We start from the raw sequence: 25850 nt of genomic DNA, 5'->3' as shown, positions 1-25850 counted from the left end.
GGCATTTTGATGGGAGGTATCTGGATAGCACTTCTCTCCAATTTAGAAACAAAATGCCTTAATTTACTTAGCAATTACTACATAGCCTCTATTTGACTAACAATCTCTATGATTAATTATTCTAGGTCCTGATGAGCCATTCGTTTACAGTCACCCCAAACTGGAGAAGCTGGAGGAGGTGGTGCTGCAACACTTCAGACTGTGGGCTGAGAGCTCAGCAGACAGTAATGGTGATTTACTCATTATAGCAGTGCTATGCTGTGACTCATACATGCAATGATTTTTCATCTAGCATTGTGGTAAAGCTGTTTAACCTCGTTGCTATGCTTGCATTAAAGATGAAACATTGGAGCTTTATTGTGTGATGTTTACTGACTCTGTAAAATAATAGTGCCACAATGTCCAAACAATGTTTAAGTCAGCTATGTGTAAAGTGTTTGTCCAGAGACACTGTCCTCCTGAACAAGAAAAGCAGTAAGAGGATCAACAATACAGCATTTGTTGCAGCATAATTCAACACCTAAGAGCTTATAAATTAAACTTTGGAGCAAAAATCGGAATAATTTTGATGTGGGTATGTTTACACCTGGCATATTAAATTTGAGCATCTGAATCAAACAGGCAGGCTGTATATTAAAGTACCGTAAGAAATCTGCTCATGGTCACTAAAGGAACGTTTAATCAGTCTGTTTCTCTTCTGTCTCATTAATGTCCAGGTTCAGGTCTTCAGGAAGTAAGCACGCGTGTGATGATCTTTTCATCGTTCCGGGAGAGCGTGCAGGAGATCGCAGCCATGTTGAACCGCCATGCTCCGCTGATAAGGGTTATGACCTTTATGGGCCAGGCCTCAGCAGGGAAAGGAGTCAAAGGCTTCACCCAAAAGGAACAACTGGAGGTAGAGACTATCTGCCTTTTTTATATGCTTGTGTAGCATAAGCATAAGCATAATAAGTATTGTGAGAGCTTGCTCAGTAATGTGCTTGTCTGCTGTGTGTTTCTGCACCTTTCTGTCTTCTGTCTTCCCCGCTGTGGGATAAATAAAGTCTAAGTCTAAGTCTAATGTGGTGGCAAATAAAAGAGCTCTGTGTTGGCAGAGAGAAGAAATCAAAATTATATTTGCTTCAACAAATATGATCACAGTTCTTTTTATAAAGACCGAGTCTGCTGTTCACTCTTCATCTGTGGATTTCATGTAAACCTTTTCCTCTTTTTCTCCTTCCATTTTCAAGTACAAGTATACGTTGTTAAACAAAACTGCTGTTGCACTGATTTCACTGCTGGTTGCTGAGCATTGAAATTGCTCTGCAGATAGCCTGTGCCATTTCCTCTAAATAAATAATGCAGGAATGGCGCTTAGATATAAATGTACATTGTGTCCTATACACAGAACATTTACTAAAAATAGACCAGATCCTTGGTATGTTATAAGAGAGGTATTTTATTTAGAACATGTACACAACAACCTCCATTTAATTAGCTAGCACAGATACTATATACATACTGTATATATGATGTATAGACACGTGTTTAGGATGACAACATAAGATGGAAAGATTAGAATACTTTTACTATTTATAGCTTTGTTTCTACTGTTGTACTTGTGTTGTAGGTGGTACACCGGTTTCGTCAGGGAGGCTTCAACACGCTGGTGTCGACCTGTGTTGGGGAGGAGGGGCTGGATATCGGAGAGGTGGACCTCATTGTTTGCTTCGATGCACAGAAGAATCCCATCCGCCTGGTGCAGCGGATGGGACGTACTGGACGTAAGCGGCAGGGACGAATTGTTGTCATCCTGGCTGAGGGACGCGAGGAGAGGGTGAGAGTTTTGAGTTTCATCTATAAAACAATATGAAATGAGCCTTCAGATTAAAAGTTTGATGCTCCACCAAATGTACTTAACATTTCTCTACTTGGAGCTGATTAACCCCACACAGATCCACAACACCACCAATACCAAACTTTTGACCTTTGTTGTCCTCAGACCTACAACCAGAGCCAGAGCAACAAGCGCAGTGTGTACAAGTCCATCATCGGCAACAAAAGCGGGTTCCACATGTACCCCAACAGTCCACGCATGCTGCCTGAGGGGGTGAACCCCACCCTGCATAAGATGCACATCACCTGCGGCCAGTTTGACCATCGGGAAAGCAGCAGGCGGTCCGTCAGGGGTCGCCGGTCCCACTGTGAGGGACGGGCCTCACTCATCCACCCTCAAAACCTGAGTGAGTCATGAGGCAGAAGTAGATTTTGGTTATCCAAAATGGAGATGGGGAAAAAGAAGTTTCCTTGATTGGAGAAACTGGACGTATGTTTCTCAGTTTGTGTGTGTTTAATGTGGTAGTTCGGCAGGGCAGTGCAAAGTTTGACGGGTTCCTGAGCAGTGCTGAATATTCCCTCTGGACATCCACCATGAGGCTGGAAGAAGATGAATCTCATCCAACCTTGAAACAGTCACACTTCATGACCCTACCCAGTGATCTACCACCTCAGGTTTCTGTCTTTGTTTGTTTGTTTCTTGTGCAGGTCTGAAAAGTACCAGACAACTGAAGACAGTGTAAATGAAGATATAGCCATTTTGAGGCTAGCATATCCATCCATGCCATGAAACCCACATAGTATATGTTTTTCATACAACCCTTTAACAGTGAAATAATATATTATAAATAATAAAATATTTTTTTCAGTCAAGCATAAATTGTAATATCTTTTAGATGTTTTCATATTGCCATTAAGGCACATTGGAAGTACTGATATTGAATTGAGACCATAATATGTTGTAGAAAAAAGTGACTGTAAATTTAGGATTTTTAATGCATCTCTATAGATTTTGATATTGTTTGAGGCCTGCATCTTGCGTTGGCTCCCGTTTTTGACAGCGCATGGTGGCAGACCCTTAATTTGCCGTGATTTCAGATAGCTAAATCTTAACCCCAAGGTTGGAAAGTTATGTGTAAATGTTTTTGTTATATGTGAATGACCTTTGCTATATTCCTTCCTGAGTGTCTTTTGTAGCTGTCTTGAATGTATTCTTACTATTTTACTAATTCCTTATATTTTTATGGTCATTTCATGTCCCAAAGGAGGAACTTTCTAAAAGCGGACCTTCATCCAGAGAGCTATCTTTGTGGGAATGGAGACACTGGCAGCACAAAGTGCTTCCTACCCACATTGTTGATCATTCCCTTCGCTGCCACCACTTCATTAAGGTGATGGAGCTCATAGACGGCATGAGAGAGGAAAGTGAGGTGAGAACAAGAACAACAACAAGTTAATGTATGATAATATTTAAGATGGAAGCTAATGGGGTCCAATCTGTTGCATGAAGGAAAATAATTGAACTTGGGTCTTTTAATGCGTCAACAGCTCAATAAGTTAATCAGATGTCAATGACCAAAGTTTCCTGGTGTTAGGAAAACTGTTTTACAAAATGGCCTGAAGCGTCTTGCATAAGTGATGCTCAGTTTCAAAAGAAAGACGTTAGTCTGTGTTTATGCAAGACCAAACTTTATAAACTCACCATGCTGAGAGGAGTCAGCTGAGTTGCATGTGAACATACGATTGTGATTCGTGTTGAGTTACTACATTCATCATTTTGACCTGGAAGGCAAATTCCCAGCTCGATAAACAGGCTCCATCGTGTAATTGTGGTTTTAGTTTTTTATTCATTTATATTCAACAGGATGTTTCCAGGCTGCTCCTCCTCTTGTCTTCTTTCTCTCAAATTAGATTAGATTTTAGAACTTGGATAATTAGATAACAAAAAAATATTAAAAGAAATGGCTTTTCTTTTTAAAGTAACACTAGTAAATCTGAACATGTATCACTGAAAATGTAATGTTATTTACTGATGTGTTGGAAATATTTATAACACGTGAACTAGTTTTTCTCCCTCAGTAATGAAGCTGCTAAAAGAGTAAGGCAGCTTCAAAGCTCATAACTCACCTGTTTTCTTGCCGTCATTTTTTGCTGATAATGGCATCTTGGTTCGTGGTCTTGGCTGCTTGTTGATAGCAATCTTTGTCTGGTAGCTTGAATGGATCAGTTATATCAGCGAGGTCATCAGATCTCCTTGAACCAGTCAGACAACAATGCTGACTCTCCTGAATGTCTCTGGCAGAGAGGACTTTCAACAAGAAAAATGTTTCACAGATAGTTTCATAAGCAATATCAGACAGGTAATTTAGCCACAACACTCCTCCATTACTCTCCTTGTTTACATTTTGCCAATCCCTTTCCGTTACACACCGTATCACTTCCAAATGTCTGTTGTAAGAGTGTTCCAGGCCTCCTTGTCTCACCATCTGCTATTTCACAAGATTGTGCCATCGATAAGACCCCTGAATTTGTCCAAATCCTTGAAATTGGGTCAGAGATTATGGTAAAACTGACTATTGTCTGAACTAACAAGTGGGCTCTTATTACCTTTTTATTTTTTTCCCCCAGCGTGGGTCTTGACCATACTGGGGAAGGAGAGAATTAGCCCACCTGTAAAAACAATACTGGATTACTGGGCTCGATGGCAGCTAATGTCTCACAAGCCTCCGTGGATGAATTCAGGTCATGAAATAACCAGCAAACAAAAGAGAACATTTGATCATACACCAATGTGAGAAAACAACTTTATTTAGTCTCCAAAAGAAAAAAAACCATGAACCTTGTTATTGTCACTCTGCAGGCATTTGTTATACTGTTCAATAAGTAGGTCTAATTGCTTTGACTTTGCTGTTAGGCTTTGCTAGGTTTGCGCCATCATCATGCATCTTATCCAGGCAGTTTTTCTTCAGGGTGTTTGATTTAAAATTTTCAGCAAGTGAAGCTGCATGTTAGCTTCATTTGATGTACAGTAAATCATCCCATAATGCTTCAGTTAAATGCACTCAGAGAGGACACACTGTAAATCCACTAAGCAGCGGTAGAGGAAATATACAATGCAGCAGAATGACCTCTCTCAGTGTTGTATTGTTTTACTTAATATATTGTTATTACTGATGCATTACGGTTTAAGCAGCATCTTCATGTTGTAGCTGGTGGAGGTGAAGCTACTATTGATCACATTATATACTGTTGGGTAGTTTAATCTGTAACAATGCATCATTTTATAAACTTATCACCTATTTTTTATGTAAAATCTGAAAAGTATCGAGTAGCTACAGCTGTCAAATAAATACAGTGGAGTTCAATATTTGCATCTGAAATGTAAAGTGGCAGAAAATTGTAGTACCTTGAGTCAGTGTGTTTAGTCACTTTCCACCATTTCCACTAAAGCTGCACGTCCTCTAAATCTGTTATTTTAATCATGGTAAATGTTTAGACATTTTTAATCTGGATCTGCATCAAGTTATGCATAAATAATCATCAGGGTCAGTCAGTTGTTCTTTTCATTGAGGTGAGTGCCGTACTATGATGAAAAGAGCTACACACAAAAACGTCTTGCAATGTCAAGACATCGTTAAAAACATGGTCTGAAACCTGGATCTGGATCTGCCAAAAAAAAAAAAAATTTAATCCATACTTGAAGTTTCCAGGAAATTCAAATCTGATTACAGTGTCTGAGATACAAACAAATGGGGCCGAAAACAAAACCTCCTCGAAAGAGATAATTAGTTTATCATTTATCCAACATTTCCAGAAAAAGATTATTTGTTTTATTCAATAAGTCTGTTTTTGGTTTTTGTATATTTCAGGTTTTTTTTTAACCAACCAACAAATATGTTTTTCACTGCCATCACTACAGTAGCTCAAACATGTTTTTAAGTCCAGAAAGCACATTTTCTCTCTTGCTTTCCTTTTGATTTCTAAACATGGTTTTAGAAACATTAACAGTAGACATCCACATATTCCCATTAACACACAAGCAGCTTTGTTCCACGCTCATCTTTACTCTGGGAGGGATAACATTAGCCACCTTAGCTTACTTGCTTGGCCTGAATTAGCAGAGAGGCCTTCTGACCCTTCGCTCCAGACACACCAGTGGGAGAACAAAAAAATAAAGCACCTAAATGAAACTTTATTTTTCTTAGAAATCTTGCCCACACACACACACACACCTCCCCTTTAATAGCCTTACATTCCAGAAGCCATTAATCTCATTTGGGGCCATTTTCTGTCTGGGTGAGTTCAAAACCATGCTGTGTATTTCACTGTGCTGCCTCTTTCTCTGTGATGAGGAGACACAGTGCAGGCAGGCAGGCAGGCCTCCTCTCCTGTGATTATGTAACTCTTATCTGAACTGTTACATAATGCCAGGAAGCTGGAAGTAGGTCAGGCCGTGATGGCCTACATGTATTGCATTTTGGGTTGCTGAGGGGAGAGCGAGAGATCAAAAAACAGATATCTCATGTAAAATCCTTTAGGTTTGATTGTGCTTGAGTTGTTTTAAGTATAAGATAGTGCCAGTATCTCACAATATGCCATGACTTTAAGTACGTGGGTGCATTTTGCATTATTGTAAACAAAGACAGAAGCTTTGGGTTTGTTACGACACATTTATTTTGGAAAAGAAGTCACGCTGCAATGTATTTTTCAGACCTTCCAGCGAAAAGTGTTGCCTCACATTTCATTCTTGCTTATTGTCTACATTTGAACATGTTCAAGCTCGACATTGCTGCACGTCTAGTATCACTGGCTGACGTCAGAAGTAGCCTTGTACTTTCCCTCTGCGTTCAGATCATTTTATCTTATGTGTTCAGATTGACTGATTCTTCAGTTGCCATATCAGGGGCAAATAAGTTTAAATTTACATGCAAATTCATGTTGTTTGCGGCCCGTTACTATAGCTCTTTCTGTTGTGTAGCAGCTTTCTTGCAACTGTTTCCAAAATCCCTCCAATTAATGCAGTTTGCAGTATTTGCAGTGGAGCGTCATTTGAATTAGGGCAGCTGGTGTTGGTCGGTCCATCAGCGTCTATAAATTTGACGACAAAGAAACTCCACGAATTCCTGAGCCGTAGCATGTTTGGAAACAAAGTCCGGCAGACTGATTTAATACGGATGATGCATTCTTTGTGTGTGTTCATGAGCATCAAATTTGTACGATTATTGCTGTGCAATGAGATAATCAGCAGAGAGGAGTTTCCACTTTGCTGCTTCCTTCATCCTGCAGTCTGAACCTACAGGAACCCTCTGACCCTTCCAGCCTCTGTAGCGCTCTCTCTCTCTCTGTCCTCGTCATCAAGTTTATTTCGGTCTGCAACATCTCTAGATCTAAAGACTTAGTCTGATCATTAATTAATTGTGTGCTAGGGGGTTAAGGTTAATCCTGTGTGGATAAAGTTCTGTTCATCATTTTTCAGAATGAAAGGGTGTCAAAACTCACTAAAAACGAGACATTAAAATGTATCTTCAAGGGAGGAACATGATGGTGGCTTCCCTCAGTGTCCAGTGCCGCTAAATCCTTGAATGCCTAAAAGCCTCTGTTCCATTTTTCATCAGGATTGCGATGTTTAGAGGACGTGCTGCGGCCTTGGTCTCTTGGTGCGAAGTGGACAGCTATGAGCAAAGCTGTGTGTTTTAAAGATTTGTGTAAGATGGATTACCCTAAACGATTTGGGGTAATACTTTCACAATATTTCACAATACTAACTGCAGTACAGTAACATCCATGAGGGTAAAAACTCTTTTCTGTAGAGACCTGCAGTTAATTTCTGCTGTTATTTATGACAGCACATGAAAGAACTTCTGTGTAGATGTGTTTTGTAGAAATACCCAACTCATCAATTAAACAGTAACTATCAAAAAACACCCAAGATGAAAGGAATAACACGAACCTCTTACGAGAACATGCACACGCTCATGCAAACAGAAACTCATTCAAACTTCACCTCTCCTCGTTCAGAGGAATGTTTATGCTAACTTACTACAGGGTGTTTCAACTGAGTAATTTTCAATTATTTTATAACGGCATGAACAATACCAGGACCCTGAAACTGAAGCAAGAGAACTAAGCCATCATTAATCTTAATAGTTATTCGTATTTTATTATGTTGTTAAAACCCTGTTTTTGAGTATGTTAGTTAGTTAATTTATATGGTCAAAAAAATAAAATGATTCATAAATAATGGAATTTGTAAATTGTACTAAACACATGTAGACAGGCTTGTATCTTTAACTATGATAAGGTATATGTGAATAAGGCAGTAATGTATATGGTCAAAAAATACAGATCAGGATTAGTAAATGATACATTTTTTAAATAGATTAGCGAAATATAAATACAATTGTAAACAAGCCTGTGTTCTTAAATTATGATCAGCTACGAAAACCACAAAATTATGATATTTTCTCTAAAATTCCAATTTTTCAATTTTATATGTGAATGCCAGTAAATTACATGGTCATAAAATACAGACTGAAACTGACTAATAAATTAATGAATGTGTAATTGGATTAATAAATCCATTTCAAATATATTTCTGTATATTATTCCATTTAATAATGTGCATTTTTCCCCTCAAAAACTGATGAAACAAAATATAGAATACTGTAACTCAGAAATGGTTTGTCTCCTGCTTTATAATTTACAGAAACACCTCAAACACCCGTAAATTTAAGAACATTTTACTTTTATTTGACAGGCATTCATTAATTAGCCATCATTTTTTATCTCTCGTCTCCCTCTACTTGTCCACCATAATATGAGCATTGCTGAATCAATATGGTGTCAGAAGACGAGAGCAAGTAGCTGAACAACAATTTCCAATAGCATGTGTTTTCTCTTTAGTAGTAGTTTGATTTTCCATCAGATTTTGTTGTGACCTGAATCAATGCCACTAACAATGTTAACGCAGTCCTCACAACCTATTCAAAGTTTTAACAGGGAAACACCATTGACACGGTTTTTATTGTATTCAGTTCTGACGTGTAAATAGGTTACATTTCTTCAGTGGAGAGTCTCGCCTGTCTAAAGTATTCTGCCTTCATTGAGAAGTGCTGAGTGTTGAAGTGTTAATTACAGCTCTCAGGCTGTGTGACGCCTGCACGCTGCTCAGTGTTTGCCTCCAGGTTTGTTTGTCTAATTAAAGGATTAAAGGTGGGAAGAAATAATTCAGGCGTCGTAGAGATAAACATCATCAGTTGTGGTTTCTCAAGATGTCAGTGTTTTACTGAGAAGTTGGTTGCTTAGTTTCCCATATATATATATGTTGTACAGCCTGTGTAATGGCTTACTGCCACTGTATGTCTTCGTGTGGGAGATGTGTCTGTTTCCCAGATTGAGTCTCATACCCGACGTTCACTGAACCTCTCGTGTATCCGTCTGCTACATGCTGAAGAAAAGTTGTTTTTTTCATAAGTATGTTTGCAAACAAACTTAGCAGGACCACAATAGCGTGCTGATTATGAGTGACAGATGTGTGTCAACAAGTGAACAATAAAAACCGCCGAGGACACATTGTCCTTCATACTGAAAGTATGTAAGTAGAAACCTGCTGATCAAGAATTGAAATGATTTAGTACATTCAGTTCATGCCACATAATGACAACGATAACTATTTTACTGTAGTTACACAATGTTATAAAACCTTCTGATGATGCAAAATTAATCGCAATTAACACATTCATGTTCTACCTCAAGATGAATTGTAATCACTGTGAACATTTCATCTAGGTCAAAAATTTTAATTTGTCCAGTACTTTATGACCAAATATCTATCTATTACCAATGACTTTCCCATCAGCCTCAGCTGTGTTTGCAGCATTTTAGCATTGTCATTGTGAGCATATTGGCACGCCAACGTTAGCTTTTCGCTCAAAGCACCTCCTCTCTCTAATTACAGCCTCACAGAGCCGCATGACTGTAGATGCTTAGTCTTATTTTAATATTTGGGAATATTAAGGCCACAGTTGGCAGGGAAAAAAGTACGAGATTTCTAGTATAAAATCATGTCTCTTGAACTATAACTTTACCAAGCCCTAAGCGGCCTTGGATTCAAACATTTTATTTCCTCCATTTTCCCGTTATAACAAGTAAATCTTATTTGTTTTCTTGAGATCACAAGTTATTTATGTCATTATATCGAAATAACAAATGTGGTTTTCCCATGATAAAGGAATAATTTCCTTGAGATCTCAAAATAATGACACTTTGTCTTCTGGAGATAATGACATAATTAATTCACAATCAAGATCACTTTGATTGATTTTGATTATTGGGGTGATATGTTCTCTTCTTGTCGTTCCAGTGAAAAGGCTTGTGGTGACAATGTAGGGCTTTTTTACTGCATGCTGTGTACAAGTTAAATAATCAAGACAGGATGAAATTAGGGCATGACTAACTTTGACCAGGTCAGCGGCAGACAGAAAGGATTTAATTTTAAAGAAACATATATATTTGAGACACAGCAGGGTCTTACCAAATCCATCTGGATCAAAAGGCCCGTGTGGCCTGTCAAAGTGGCATGCATGAAGCTCAGTCGTCTGCACTGATGCACAGTTTTATAACAGAATAAAGGTGGAAACACTTTTTCAGGTGAGCTTTGGCCAATTCCCTCACTGAAAGGTCTTTTATACTCAGTTTCCCATATTTAACAACACTTGGAGCCATTTGTTCCCATTCAAATCATTCCCACTCTATTAAGTGTGAAGCATTATTTAACACAAAGACATATGGTCTCCCTTCATTTAGTTTTTATTGCCCTCTTTCCAGACAAAACCAGTATTTGGCTCTCCATACACACACCCTCCTCTTGCTCTTGCTACATTAGGCATCTTTTTCTTTCCTTTCTGTTCACTGAGCATCTTCATCTTCATCCTTCGTCCTCCTGCTGGTCACAGGTTCGATGGCACCCTGTTGGCCCAAGCAGGATACCACTCTGGATGAATCACTTCCATGTCATATGGTTTACACAGACGACAGGTGCCGGATGACTACTGTGTGTGGGCAGATTTATAATGATGTTCTCCTTTTTATTATGTCTGTCTTCCTTGATGTTTTAGAAAAACAAATAAATGGGAAACGTTACATCAGACTTTTGAATGTGCTCCATGTGTGGCAGCAATGTGACATCTCTTCATAGGACACTTCCTGATTAGATTAACACTTCTCTGTGTGTTTGTGTTTGTGTTCAGGGGGAATGTCGTTACGAACAGGAGCTTCTTCCGTACCTCCACAAGGCGGATGGCCATGTGAAGAGCCGACAGAAGAAGCAGAAGGCCACAAAGACCTGCACTAAAGCTACCACGAACAAACCCAAACAATCTCATTCGACGTTGTCTGACCTGGAATGCATCGACGAGGAAGCCGAGAGGGAAAATATACAAAGATTTCCAGTTGTTTCCACAGTGACCGTGGCAAAACAAAGACTACCTGTTGAACATGATACTGAGGCACCTTATGATGACATCACAGATCACCCAGGACCTGAGGCAATTTGTCCTCTTCCCCCAAACAATGACTGTCCAGAAGCAGACGTGGATGATGACTGTGCCATTATTAACAAGGATGTCATAAAATCAGAGCCTGTAAATTTAGACAAAATTTCACAGTTGATTGATGAAGATGAAGATGTTGAACTTCAGGCCATGTTCTACCTTCCTAAATGGGGTTCAGCTCCTCCCTCCTCTGTTAAACTCCTCCCAGGAAGAGATCAGAGTCTGAAGGTCATCTTGGCCAACGTGGCGGAGCTCCTGTCCCGATCTCCTCCGTCACTGACCGAAGATTTAGAGGCCGACATGGCTGCTCCATCATTTCCTTTCTCCCCCCAGCGGCCTCATCAGCCATTCCAGGTCAGCTTCACCCTGGACGTGGACGACGACGACGATGATGATGAAGTGATGATGAGTGACGCTGACAATGCCTCCCTTGGGGTGGACTCCAACGAGCCTCCAGGTCATAAAAAGAACAGTAAAATCTGTCATGATCAGCCTTGTCAGGAGCTGCAAACCGTCAGCAGGGGCAGCGCAGCAGCAGACAGTCCAACCTGGGATGAGGTTTTTGGGGAAGAAGTAGTGAATGATAATCACAACATAAGAGATGATAGCAAAGAGACAGATGATGAGATTTACAAGGAGGAACAGCTTGGTGCGGAAGCTGAAAAGTACAAGGAAATAAAAAGTAAGAATGATGCCATGAGTGAAGACAAAGAGAGTTGTTGGGATGATGCGAGGAATGAGGAAATGTCAGACTTGAGAGACGGTGGCGTGAAAGACGACGGGGACTCTCACATGGACGAGAGCATGGATCTGTTTGGGGATGATGAAGCCTTCCTGCAGATGACCATCCCAGACATCTCGACTCCTGGCATCACACCCAGGACATCCCCTAGTGCTGGAGGCATTGCTAATAGCACCAAAAAGTTGTATAACACTTCACATATGCACACCCCGACAAACCCATTTAGCACTAAGCACACAGCTGAAAGCGCCCATAGAGTAAACACAGCGCACACAGATGATTTAACTCATTATCCGCATGCCAAACTGATAACTCAGGACACAGACATCCATAACACTACAGAGACAAAACATAATACACACACCGCAGCACAAAGTAAACCTGCAACACACAATTCAATGACAGGCAAGGCAATTACAGCTCATTGTAAATCTCCCAGAGTGCAACAAACCTCTGAGTCATTTGAAGGCTCCCACGACTACTTCTCTGTCAACTTTGACCTCGGCTATTCACTGGAGGACTCCGAGGAAGAAGTAGAGGATGTTCCCGCCCCATGCATGTCGGCCTCTCCTCAGCCTAAAAAGCAGGCCGTGTCCAGCTCCTCCACTCCCTATAACAGCTTCCATAGACAGAGAGTGCCTCTACTGTCCAGTGAATCCACGTTATCTACACCACAAAAGCAGTCAGAGCGTAGGAAGAGAGAAATGTCCTCTCTTCTGGGTGGTGCACTCCCATCTCCAATCACATCACCAGTAGCTAGATGGAAGCTCCTGCCTGATAACGCCGGGCCTCGCACCCCGTCTTTACTCTTCAACTTAAAGCGGAGGCGACTGGAGGGTCTCACCGCCGAGCCAGGGAGAGTGTCGGGTGTGGGAAACGGCTCACATGAGGAGTCAGTCTGTGTGGCGGACTCCCCTCCTCATCCAGGTTTGTTTACCCTGATTCCTAAACTTGAAATGTCTTTATATTGGCTTACTTTGTTTGCTGCCGTAGAGATCCCTGCATTGTTCTGTGTGTCTCACCTTCTTTCTTAGTGGAGTGCAACAGTGACAGTGAGGATGAAGTTGTGGTTCATAAAAGAAGACATCAGAACAAGGTCAACCCTTTGTCGTCCCCAGAAATGGTAAGCAAGGCCTGCTGATTGTAGGTCTGCAGCTTATTATTTTATTAATCTGCTGATTGTTTTCTCAATTAATCATTTGGTCTATAAAATGTGAAAATGGCCATCAACAGAGCCCATGGTGACATTTTCTAATGAAAAAACCCAATTATATTCAGTTTAGTATCACTGAAGACAAAGGAAACCAGAAAATATTTAATAACACATTTAATAACCTGGATCCAGTGAATGAAAGCCATTTCTGCTATAAAAAATAATAAGAAATTGCTGCAGATTGATTTTCTAATCATTGCAGCTTTAGTTTGCTCTTTTTTTCCTTTCGTAAGGTTAATGTGATGTATACAAAAAAGACGGCCACTTAAATTATAATCTTGGTGTATACATACAAACACACAGTAAACAAAAAGTTAACCTCTGTGTTGTGGTACAAAAACAACAACCAAGACAGGTGATATCTGATTCAGACGGCTCAGGCTGCTGCCTCTGTCTGTCACTTCCAAGGTACCTGCAGTTGTCATGGCAACCGGCTTGCAAGCAGTGAAGAAACATTTTCAGCTCCCGAAATGTCTCAGCAAAACATGTATTGACAATATAAACGAAAATCACACAGAATTCTTGAATGAGTATGAAACATGTTTTATCTTCTAGTCAAAGATCTCCAGTGATGTGGACTCTCCGGTGGTTGTGAACAGGAAACGTACAGCTGCACTTAATACAGTAAGATTTTCTTCATTAGCAGTAAAGAATGCCACAGCCGGTTTGATTTAAATACTTTCACTCCATGCATTTCTTATGATAATTTACTCAAGTCCTAAAGGTTTGATAAGATTCAGCATCATAAACCATTAACTGTACGGTATTTAACCAATTTGTTCTCCTCATTGGTCTCCAGTCTGATGAAATGGAGGGCGAAGCTGTTTCTGATGACGATTTCCAGAATGAGTCCGTGTTCACGCGCAAAGCGACAGCACACGGAGCTGAGAGGCAACGAGTCCAACAGCGCAAAGCCAAGGTCTGTATGTAACAGGTGGCTTTGTAGGACGCTGTGATCTGAATCTGAATTATAGCATTTATCACCCATGATTTCGCATCACTGCATGCAATGAGTGACACCTGTTTACATACATATGCAGCTCTGGTTGCTTGTTTCTGGTTGTTTCTGTAAGTAGGGCAACATTAGAGTGTGTGTTACTTGTTGTGCAGAAACTTGATTGTACTTCCGCTATACTGCTGCTGTTTGTCTCTTTCAAAATACAATCATAACACATTTCAGACCAGTATAACTTTTGCCCCAAAACAATAACACCTTCCTCCTCACATAAAAATGTCGTCTATAAATAAATGTCAGACACCTTCAGCATCCGTCAAACCTTGACATTTTCCATCGTTCCTCTCTCAGCACGCCGTGTGTCGAAAAGGGCGTCAGTTCCTGGATGAAGAAGCGAAGCTGTCGGAGGAGGAGGAGGAGGGGGGCGCAGACGTGTCATCTGATGAAGAGGATGGAGAAGACCAGAACCAGTCTCTTGAAGGCTTTGTGGTCAACAACACGCACTTCTCACAGGGACTGAACGGTACAACATTGTGGTTATTCCAAGAAATCTGGTTTTATTGTACCGTCAGTGGATTATAGTTAAAATCCAGTCCACTAAACTGCAGACCTTAAATAGGCTGAAGGAATTGTTCCGTGACATTTACATTTATTGGGCTTCCTGTCTGTTCTCCTCTGTGTCAGACTCGGAGATGCACTGTGTTTACCTGAAGTCAGTGAGAAGCCCTGCAGTCCAGGGCAAGTTCAAAATGTCCTACAGAAATCATCACAACATGGACATATTTTCTCAGGTATACTGTTTATTTCTTTACTCAATGCAAATAAAAAACTTGAGTTACAACGAGTAGTTTAGTTAACATTTAGTCTAATCGTGTTTGGTCCTTTGGTCCCAGGTGCCTGAGATGGATGAAACATATGCAGAGGACAGCTTTGTGGTGGGCAGTGAGGTGGAGGAGCTGGAGAGCAGCGAGGAAGAGGCTGAGGACATTGAACTAATGCCTGAGGACTCGTATGTGGACGGGAAGAGGCAGTATGCCACCAGGCGGCGTGTTTTCCTGCACAAATCCAGAGCCAGAGTCGGAGCCGGCGCTAAGACTACAGCTGAAGCTCCACCTGAGCAAAGAGCTGGGGTGAAGACTAAGCGCGCCCGTGTCATACGCATTAATGACTCTAGTGAGGAGGAGGCGGAGGAGGTTGGCAAAAAGACAAGTCTCACAACAGGGGGGGGTGTTGCTGCCCCCTTGTGGCCAAAGGTGGCACAGCCGGAGCCCTGCAGGCCTCATCAGCAGCAGGGACCCCCCTCTTTCTCATCTTCAACCATAGCATCCAAGGTCTCGTTGCTGAGCAAGGCACAGAGACGCTCAGTGACTGAGGACCAGCAGAATGAGAGGTAAAGATTCTCATATGGTAACACACAAACACAAACATTCATCAGCCACTAGAGCATCGTTTTCTGTCTCCTGCAGGTGTCTCCAGAGGTTAGAAAATCAGCATTTGCTCTCTGATGAACTAGACTTTGTAGAGTCAGAATTATCCTCCAAGAAACAACCCCAGGTACGAGCAAACAAGATGACACACCTGGCCATCGGGGCATACAGTATGTGTGAGATTTAAAATGAACTACATTGAGATTTTGTTTTCCTTTGTCCAGACACTCCCTGCCACCTCCTTAGAGCCTCAGAAGTCCACTGCACAGGGTTCATCAGTCAGCGAGTCCCCTGCTGCATCCGGACCGGTCTGCATTCTGGTGGACAGTCGCTGCATTAGCAGCGGAGTGGAGCTAATGTCCAGCCTGCGTCAGCGCCACACAGCCACCGTCCACGTTTGCTCGCTGGACGGCAGCTACTTCATCGTCAGCAACCGCATGGCAGCGGAGAGGCACAGCCAATCAGATTTGGCCCAAATGCAGAACAGGAAGCGACTGGCTGAAAGAGTGAACAGCTTGCAGGGATTGTTTGAGCGCGTTTGTCTGATAGTGGAGAAGGACCGAACCAAGCCGGGTCAGTCAGCCTACTGATTTGACTTAATATGAAGCCACTGCATACTGTGTATTTTGAGGTTTTTGTACAGGTTCATCCTTTAAATTAGGTTTGAGTTACATGAATACACAATGTAAATGTTAGTTGAAACGATTAATGAGTTCATTTGATTAGTCGATGGATAGAAATTACTATTCATTAGCTGCACCCCTAATATGAATAGATATTGTAAACACCTGTTATTGTATAATGGATATAATGTTCTTTGTGCTCTTTGAAGGTCTGCATTACGGGAACTTTTCACAACAATTACATTGACTTTGTGAGATGACATGTTTCTGTTCCGTATGAACACACAGGTGAGGCGTCACGTCCCTTTCAGCGAACACGTTATTATGACAGCACCTTGACAGCACTGGTGCGTACCGGGGTGCGCTTGCTGTGGAGCGATGGCGCTGAAGAGAGCGCCGGCTTGCTAGCAGATCTGGCGCGGCTGGAGCAGCGGAAAGGTCAGGGCATCGCTGTGCCGCTGGAGGTCAAAGGGCAGCACAGGCAGCAGGCCCTGCAGCTGTACTTGAGCCTGCCCTCAGTCAACTACGTCCACGCCCTCAGCATGAGCCACAACTTCAGGTCAATCGCACAACTCATGAACAGGTAAAGGAAGTGTGTGTGTGTGTGTGTGTATTGTGGCGTTCTTTCTCCTCTTGTTTTCACAGTACAACATCCCCTCTCACCCCCCCTTGTTCCTACTGCAGCTCCATTGAAGCCATACAGAAGGGAGGCTGTATGAGTCGATCCAGAGCTGAGGAGATCTACCGCTTCCTGCGCTACTCCTGTGACTCCTTTCTCATGAACACATCAAAAACAGGAAAAACCAGCTAGCAGCGTGGGGCGAGAATCACTGCAAGAATACCACAAATCTGAAATCTATTTCTACCTCTATTTCATGCTTTGCTTTCCTCTCTTCCTTTATTTTTCCACTACTGTCTCTTTCTTACTGGTGTATCTTTACTCCACTGTACTTCTTTGTTTTCAGTCTCACCAGGGACCAGAGGACGACAGTAACTATCTATATATACTAACTGCTCTGATGCTGCATCTCAATGAAAGAAGAGCGACAGGGTATTGCTTCAACCTGCTTGCACAATACGTTGAAGGGGAAACACCACTCAACTCAATTTGTATGTTATATAATACCACAGATTTCTTTTATTAAATCATTTGGGTGAGAAGTGTTTACCTTAAGACTTACATACTGGCACTAATCCGGTCAGGCGCTGTTGTGGCAATACTGTGATCATAAGAACACTTGAATAACTTATTTTTGTCAAAATAATGGATACATTTGGTTATAACTCTATTCTGAATGAAGAATTTCTTTAATAAAGAGTGCTATTTTTGTACATTGTGTCACAAAGCACTTCTGTGTTCCCCCTTCAAATATTTGAAGGAGTCTGCTCCAAGTAAAACCTATGATACACATATATAACCACTAGAGGTCAGTCTTTCATATCATTAACAAAACATATTTCTACATTATCTAGGGTTTCTGACAACTTATTCAAGTGTTAAAACGAATAAATATCCAAAATATTGTGGTAACAGCTGTACCAAGAACCACGTCTTTCAGAAAACATGAGAAAAAAAAAAGTGGCTTTTATTTCACTATTCTCTCAAAGAACTACAGAGTGCGCATGCTGCTTTGGTGTGAGATATTGTACATAAACAAGTACAGAGCACACAGGCAACATTAGACCGTTACAGCAGCCCTTTTATAAAAAGATAGACAATCATGCATCATCCCACCAGTACAGTCACACAAACCAGACAAATGTAAATTACAAAATAGAGAGCTAAAGTCTTGAAAGAGGAAAATACAGGATTGTAATTAAGATCAATCTAAAGCCAAGAGATTTCACACCTTTACTTACAAAAGGATGAAATGAAAACAAAAACCACCAAATTCACAGTATGTACATACATCATTATGTCTTTAGACAGCCCCGAAGCAGTTCAGACCCTGCAGTCCCAGTCTAACATCTACTTACACTCATTGATAAGTAACCGCAGCAGTAGTTTAAAACAGCAGATGAAGAATAAAGATGTGTGCCGTCTACATGCAAGGACACAGCTTCAGCTATTTTGATACATGTGTCACCTGCAGTTAGGTGTTTTGCAAGTGCATTTTGCATTTCTGCAGTTTCTGTGTTTGACGTGTTAATAGTTTATATTCTAAACTTGCAAAATGTGAAGCATTTGTACTTCAGCCAGTTAACAGAGGTCACGTTGCTCTGAGTGACGTGTGTGTGCTCTGTGTCCTATAATGGTTAATATTGAGAGGAAACCAGATTTTGTTTGTCCAAAGATTTAAAAACCTTTAAGGGTCATATTTAGAGGCTTTAAGACAACAAAACCAGCCGTAAAACTAGTTGGTTCCATCTTTGGTGCTGAACATTTGAACCTTGTGAGCTTTACCAATTGTTTTTCTTGGCAGAATAGTGACCTCTCAACAAGTGACAATTCACAAAAGTTCACATCAGGCGTTTCAAGTCACAAGCTGAAGTTTTATTTCTGCCTTCCCCTATGAAGAATGTGGAGCCTGCTAAACATTGTGCTTCCCGTCCACGAAGGTTTCAAAATACTTTTTAAAAAGCCCACTTTTAATCAATTTTGTCAACGCTGTAACAGAATCTTGCTTTAGTGGGAAATACTAAATAAAATCTATTGTGTAAAGTAAAAAATGTGATTGCCAAAAATAGTTTTTAACCGTACATGTGCTTAATATCATACCATAAGGTGCTTTCTTTGGACACTGTACGATGTCCAGGACAAAAAGATGCAGAAAAACTGCATCAGATTTGGTTGGTGGTTTGGCATCAGTGATCGTATCATATTATTAAACAAACTAGAAAGAAATTAGTATTAATTAATTAATTTATCTAAACCATGTTTATGTCATACTGCAATGGGCCTCATGATCCAAAGCAGATTATTAAAGTAGACGGAAAGCTGAAATAAAAAGAAGACAGCTGTTACCTCAGAAAAAGAATACAACAATATCTACATAAATGTACATGTATAAGGCTTTCTTTGTATTTGTAACCATTTTGATAAGATGCTGTGCTCGCACTAATAGAAAGGGGAAGACTAGACCAGGACACCATGGAAAGAATATCATGAGTTGGTCAACTGCTTAAAATTTATAAATTAAATCTTTCAATCACATTCATTTCACTGATGGAAGTTTGCACAAAGGAACAGTACAAAGACATTAATGTTCACATGTATGCCAAACTTTGTGGACTTTGGTAAACATGTCTAACAGTGGATGAATTCCAAACATACTCCTTTTTTTACCTCAAGCGTTTCTTTGACTCTAAATTTTAGGAACATCTGTAACCGTCACTGTATTTTACAGCAACTTTTGTAACCGTCAAGTTTCCTAAATTACTTAAAACTCAAAACAAATGTGTACAAAACGAAGTACTTTTAAAAACAGATCATATTTACAAGTGCTTACAGCTTTTATCTTAAAATATATTATTTAAATACTACATGTGGTCACTTTGCTGAAGCTCCGTGGGCAGATTCTTACCTAGGATCAGTTCACCTTTCTCATTATGGACACCAGTTAACAGATCACTGACCTGCACGAAGCTGCAAATTCCATCTACACTCAATAGATTTGTAGTAATGCTCACTGCTGCAGCACGGCTTACATGCTGCTTGGCTGTGTCTGTGGCGGCAGAGGCTGCAGCTGGACAGGCTGTGGCTCAGAGTCCTGAATGCTACACTCCTCGCCCTCACGCATGTACAATAAAAACAGAGTCACAGTGGCAAACGTGGTAGCATTCACTGGAAATGCGCGGAGCAAAGTGGATGTGAGTCCACGTGTGAACACCCTCCACCCCTCCTTCTTTAAGCTCTGCCTGACACAGTCCATAATGCCACTGTACTGGTTGACGCCGCCGACCCCGTCCGCCTGAAGACGCGACTTGATCACATCCACGGGATAGGTGGAGATCCAGGAAGCGATGCCAGACATCCCACCAGCAAACAACAGCTTGGGGATCATGTAAGGGTCTTCTGGCTCACAGCCCAGGGAACGTGTCAATATGTCATAAGTGAGAAAGTACACACCGAAACCAGGCGTCTCGCGCAGCAGGGTGGTCACCATGCCGCGATTGATACCTCGAATTCCCTCCTTATTGTAGATTCTCACCAGACAGTCCAGCGAGTTCTTATAAACCTTCCTCTTCGACTTCTTCTCTCCAGTCCCCTGCAGCTGCATGCGAGTCTTGGCCAGCTCCATTGGGCAGCAGATGACACACTGGATGGCTCCGGCAGAGGCTCCGGCCAGGAACTGGTTGAGAGGTGTGTCGCGGCCAAGCTTGCGCATGGCGTTTCCCTGGACACCAAAAACTATGGCATTGATGAAGGTCAGGCCCATCATTGGGGAGCCGATGCCTTTGTACAGACCGAACATCTACAGACACAAAGACAGATTACATCTGTAGGCAGATATGAAAGGTAAAGTTTTTGATAATCTGTGCACACAAATTAGTTATTTCCTAGAAATGAATCAATTTGACCCTTTAATTATTTAATTACACCCTTAAATTACTTAATTTCTTCAAATCAAGCTAATATTGTGGCAGAGGGAATTAATGTAACAGGCTAGCATTCATTCCAACTGTCCTTGTCCCCTCTGTACTCGTCATCATTTTGAAGCTACATCTCAATTCAATTCAATTCAATTTTATTTATATAGCGCCAAATCATAACAAAAGCCATCTCATGACACTTTACAAATAAAGCAGGTCTAGACCGACTCTTTATGATGTTATTACAGAGACCCAACAGTTCCCACCATGAGCAAGCACTTTGGCGACAGTGGCAAGGAAAAATTTCCTTTTAAGAGGCAGAAACCTCGAGCAGAACCAGACTTTAGGTGGGCGGTCATCTGCTTTGACCGGTTGGGTTTGAGAGAGAGAGAGGGAGAGAGAGAGAGAGAGACATAGAGAGGGAGGGAGAAAGAGAGAGGGGGACAGACAGACAGACAGACAGAAAGAGACAGAGAGAGAGAGAAAGACGTAGAGACACAGATAGACAGACCAACACACAGACAGACAGATAGACAGAGATGTATGGCAGCACTAGCAGTAGAAATAGCAGCTATAATTATAATAATACTGGAAATATGACTGATAATAGTAGTTACAGCTGTAATAATAGCTGAGATTAAATACATCTGATATTAGTTTTTATTTTACTCTTTTCAGCCGGCTTCAGCTGCTAAGTATCCACATACAACTGTAATGCATCGCAAAATAAAGAAAGTTGTTTTGTGAATTCATGCACACAGATATTAATCTGAGGGAACAAATTACTATTTTGAGTTCACAAATTAATAATATGCACAAATTGGTGTAACAATACAGTCAACTCACAATTTGGTTTCATTTATGACAAAGGGTGCAGAGTAAGTTAATCAGTATGTTTTTTTAGCTCCAAAATATCCCTAAAGTTATCAAAAAGTTGTCTTTGTCCTGTCGTTGTGCCTGTATTTCCAGTCACAGTAACGAGAGAGGAACGACTCATAGGAAGTCAAAAAAAGTATGACCGAAACAGCGTTTCCAAGTTTTAAAGCCTCGAGGCGATAACATTGAGGCATTGCTGGAATGCTGAAAAATTATATAACTACACTGACAAGGCTAAAACAAAAACATGTACAGTCAAATATTCTTCTCTAGCCTGCTGGTCCCTTTTAGCCCTACAGATCAAAATGTGCCAATAGTGATATTTGCTAAACATTTTAATATCGTACGGTGGGGGGGGGGATACAAGCCAACACCTCCATGTCAAACAGCCATGAGAAATTCACTGAGACCAAGCATACCCCACTTAGCTCAAATGGCACGTTGTCCAAAGCTTTATTTAGCCCATGCAGGAATAAGGTCCTCACTGACCCTGGCTAACAGACACACCACCTCCCCCTTTCACCCCTAACACCCCATGTTAGGAACATGCGGGCTGAAGCCTGTGTCCAGACATGGGACTGTAACTGGACACTTGAATTAGTGCAGCAGTGACCAGTCCCCACATCGGCATAGTAAGCTGCACGTGGTGAAAGCACACATTACTTAACAGCCAAGACAATTTCGAAATAACAGAAGTAAAACATTAAGAGGCAGTCACAGAACAAACAGAAGCTTACCGACTCCTGGCGTATGATTGACTGGAAGCAGTGGTATGTCCCGCGGTACAGAGGTTTGTCCACATTTTGCACTTGAAGCCTCACCTGTGGATGACAGCCCTCATGTTTAGAGTCGTATGGTAGAGTAATAAGGCCAAAGAAGGCGACAACAACAACCAACCACATATTGTAATACAGGTTTAAATGGGAAACAAGCAGGCAACAGTACTTTGAAATGGTTCTTTTCAGGATAAAAAAAAGAGGATGCTTAGGGGGTGCAACATGAGGGAGAAAAAATTAACCAAGAATGAATTTGTACAAAAAACAAAATGTCTTCTGTGTTTTATAAATTTCTATAGCTTAAGACAAGACATTGGGTGAGAGGGAGGAAAAAAACCTTGACCATACTTACTAGGTCACATTTCCATGGAGAGGTTGTTTATTTCTCTCTCTCATCTACAACACAGTGACACTGCTGCTGTTAAAGACAGCCTCCCCAGACACCGGCTCAGGGAGAAATGACATTGAAAGCAACGCATAAAAGAGCTACAACCAAACCATTCACCATCTCTGTATTTATGCAAGTGGAGGCTGCAATTTCAAACAACCGTGCGCTATATTTGAAACTTCCTTGCCTTGCCTGAGTGAATGATTTATGACAGCCAGTTGATTGCACTCTCATGAGTGAGCGGCCTTGCATGAAAACTTAGAATATTCCTGTTTATTCACAGAAATCGTTCAATGTGACGACTTTCTGCATTTTTTTCTCATAAAAGTTTAAAGCCAAATGAACACTGCATGGACATGTTTACAAACTTTAGTGCCTATGATGCTTCCTGTGACTTTGCGGTTAGTTGAAAACAATGATTGTATAGGATTAGAGAACACCAGCTCCTTGTTCTGAACATCTATGTGCACTGATAAAAAGCTATGCATGCAACTTGCTTAGAGATAAAGAAATACACATATGACAGAAAACATGATCTACATAAGATAAAACTAAATCATATGTCTTTAACAGTTCGACAAATATGTATTTGTATTAATAATAACCCTACAGTAATCAGATGGCCCTTTCCTCTACCTCGATTACCTCACTGTCTTATTGAAGCCTGACTGTAACTATAAGTTATCTGGATTCAAATTCAGGCTGCCAACAGAGTGGTATGACTTGCAACATTTCAACAGCAAAGTACTGGATCACGTCATTGCCTTACATGAGTAAATAGTGAAGAAGATGGAAAAGACACCCACCTTCACAGTGTCAAATGGATGTCCGACCAAAACACCAGCAGCACCTGAAAAACAAGAGACGGGAATTGAAAAATCATATTAGAAAATACAAATTAATTACTCATCTGTTGTTGTCTTCTTGGCCTAATAGAAGCACTGCAGCTACACATGCCTAATACAAGGCTATATGGTATGAACACAATATAGCCTAATTATCGATTAATCACAGTGTTGCATTGCAAATTACGGTTTGATTTTGGGGAAGAAAAAGGTTTACGATCAGGTGGCTCATCTCGCAACAGCAAACAGCCCGTCCCCCTGAGACTGAGCAGTTATCAGCTGGTCACTGCACTGTACCCAGTGACGAAAGCTCAACAGTGCCCTGTCCTTGACTTATGCCAATGAGCCAAAAGGCCATACAAAAGTGACTTCTGACCATGTCATATTAGGACCCATAAGCAAAGACGTATTCAATCATCAGAGCTAGTCATCAAATGCAACACACTTATACTCCACTGTAAAAGGACAGTATGTCAGCATTGATGTGACTATAATTTGACTTGAACTATAATTTCAGTTTCGTAATGAATCTTGTCCACATTCCCCACACACATCAGCAACTTTGTCCATGGCCTGACAACTTATGCACACATACCTCCTCTGGCTTTAACTGAGTAACCGATATTGGACATTTCGGTAGAGTCTTCATAATCGCAGCAACAAAAAAAACAACCTCAAAACTGCACCCATGATACTGATTTTACTTATTATTTGAGTGTTATTTGCCATGTGCAATTATAATGGTGTTGTAGCACTTCTGCATGGATGTTCATAAAAGTGCACTGCAGTCTTAACGTGCTAGTCTGGAGCTTATGGTAACAAATTATACATACACTTCCTGTCATTACTTTAGTGTAACCAGCCTGCTTTGGGAAAGGATTTGGCATGTATGAATGAGTGAATGAATAACAAAATATATTCCTGCATCTGGTATCGAAATAAATGATTGCAATTAGCAGTCTAATGCACTGCTTAAACAAAATTTTAATTCAACCTCAATCTCTAGATTTACAGTAAAAAAAAACTAAACTCAAGGCTCTCTGGACAAAACCTTTATCACACCAGGGCCTGTGCTCTAAAGCGAGACTATCTGGGGTCCTTGATGTGCTAAAGTTTGTGATGACCTGGCCTTGGGCAAAGACAAAACAGCTGACAAGATTCCCAAGGATTTAGGGTGAGGCTTTTCAGGAAACTCTGACAGTACCTCACCTCCACTCAAACAGAAACCTTTAGGTCGCCCTTTTCTCTAGACGGTTACTCCCTTAAGAGGAATGGTGAGGGTAATTTCACAATGCAGGCTGGAGAAGCTTGTCTGGTGATTATCCTAAGAATAGATGATGCCATATCCTGATATGTAGTGCTGTAGTACAGTTTTGACACTGTAAAGAGAAAAAAAAAATCCTCCCCCATTTTGGGATTGGCTTGACTTGTGCAAGTTTAATTGACACGAAACTAGCTACTCCATGAATGTCAACACACAACATAAACACCACTCCCTGTTTGGGAGCTACAGGTATGGAATGTAACTCCACAAACTTGACGTTACATCCGGGGTTTCCACGTGTTTAGGAAAAAAATACTTTTAAAACTTGGATTTTGAGTCTCTAATATGTCATTCTTTGTTCATAAAGTGTCTCATACGTGGCAGAAGGGGACAAATCACGAACCTCACCGCTCGAGTTGTCCACGCGTTGCTTGACGACGGCAAAAAAAAATTGAGCGCTGCTGCTAATGCTAGTCGTTAGCCTGAACTTGTTAACCTGGCTAACGTCTCTAGCTAACATCAATACTAGGTAATTACTTACCTCCTATGCAGCCCGCAGCGAAGTCCAATGCCATTCCCTCAAAAATCTAACGGTTGGAAATTGTCAAGCTAATTCGATGGCTGACAAACGTAATTCACAAGCCCTTAGTGGGTACTTTGTTATAAATGTTGTCCCGGAACCTGTCTGGACGTGGGTATGCTGTACAAAACCCCGGCTTGGTGTTCAGCCAAACTGGCTAGCTCTCTCTGAAATATCCTCTTTTGAGTTTCAGGCGTTGCTGATGCTGAGCAAACGGAAGATTTCCTCCTGCTAATGATAACCACACGGACTCTGAGCCTGG

At 41.1% G+C, this 25850-nt stretch overlaps 2 protein-coding genes across 2 annotated transcripts in view; one reads left to right on the top strand and one right to left on the bottom strand.

Annotated features, from left to right (window-relative positions):
• The window catches only part of fancm (FA complementation group M), a 38634-nt gene extending 20997 nt beyond the window's left edge, over window positions 1–17637 (top strand). The window contains exons 8-24 of the mRNA XM_070920475.1: window positions 126–230; window positions 717–895; window positions 1610–1816; window positions 1982–2222; window positions 2342–2490; window positions 3081–3245; window positions 11064–12876; window positions 13137–13231; window positions 13877–13945; window positions 14121–14240; window positions 14628–14799; window positions 14961–15067; window positions 15170–15666; window positions 15743–15830; window positions 15928–16276; window positions 16615–16909; window positions 17011–17637. Coding sequence (XP_070776576.1) covers window positions 126–230; window positions 717–895; window positions 1610–1816; window positions 1982–2222; window positions 2342–2490; window positions 3081–3245; window positions 11064–12876; window positions 13137–13231; window positions 13877–13945; window positions 14121–14240; window positions 14628–14799; window positions 14961–15067; window positions 15170–15666; window positions 15743–15830; window positions 15928–16276; window positions 16615–16909; window positions 17011–17137 — 4778 coding nt within the window. The 3' untranslated portion in view covers window positions 17138–17637. The remainder of the gene's footprint in view (window positions 1–125; window positions 231–716; window positions 896–1609; window positions 1817–1981; window positions 2223–2341; window positions 2491–3080; window positions 3246–11063; window positions 12877–13136; window positions 13232–13876; window positions 13946–14120; window positions 14241–14627; window positions 14800–14960; window positions 15068–15169; window positions 15667–15742; window positions 15831–15927; window positions 16277–16614; window positions 16910–17010) is intronic.
• Window positions 17638–19970: 2333 nt separating this feature from the next.
• slc25a29l (solute carrier family 25 member 29-like) lies at window positions 19971–25583 on the bottom strand. Its single transcript, XM_070920287.1, has 4 exons — window positions 25550–25583; window positions 23706–23749; window positions 22473–22556; window positions 19971–20741 (listed from the first exon to the last, which is right to left on the bottom strand). The coding sequence occupies exons 1-4, from the start codon at window positions 25581–25583 to the stop codon at window positions 19971–19973; spliced, it is 933 nt and encodes a 310-aa protein (XP_070776388.1).
• Window positions 25584–25850: the final 267 nt, after the last annotated feature.

This window comes from Enoplosus armatus, chromosome 15 (assembly GCF_043641665.1).
Source record: "Enoplosus armatus isolate fEnoArm2 chromosome 15, fEnoArm2.hap1, whole genome shotgun sequence".
Lineage (NCBI taxonomy): Eukaryota > Metazoa > Chordata > Actinopteri > Centrarchiformes > Enoplosidae > Enoplosus > Enoplosus armatus.
Note: the sequence above shows the minus strand (reverse complement) of the source record. Positions and strands in the feature narration are given on the sequence as shown.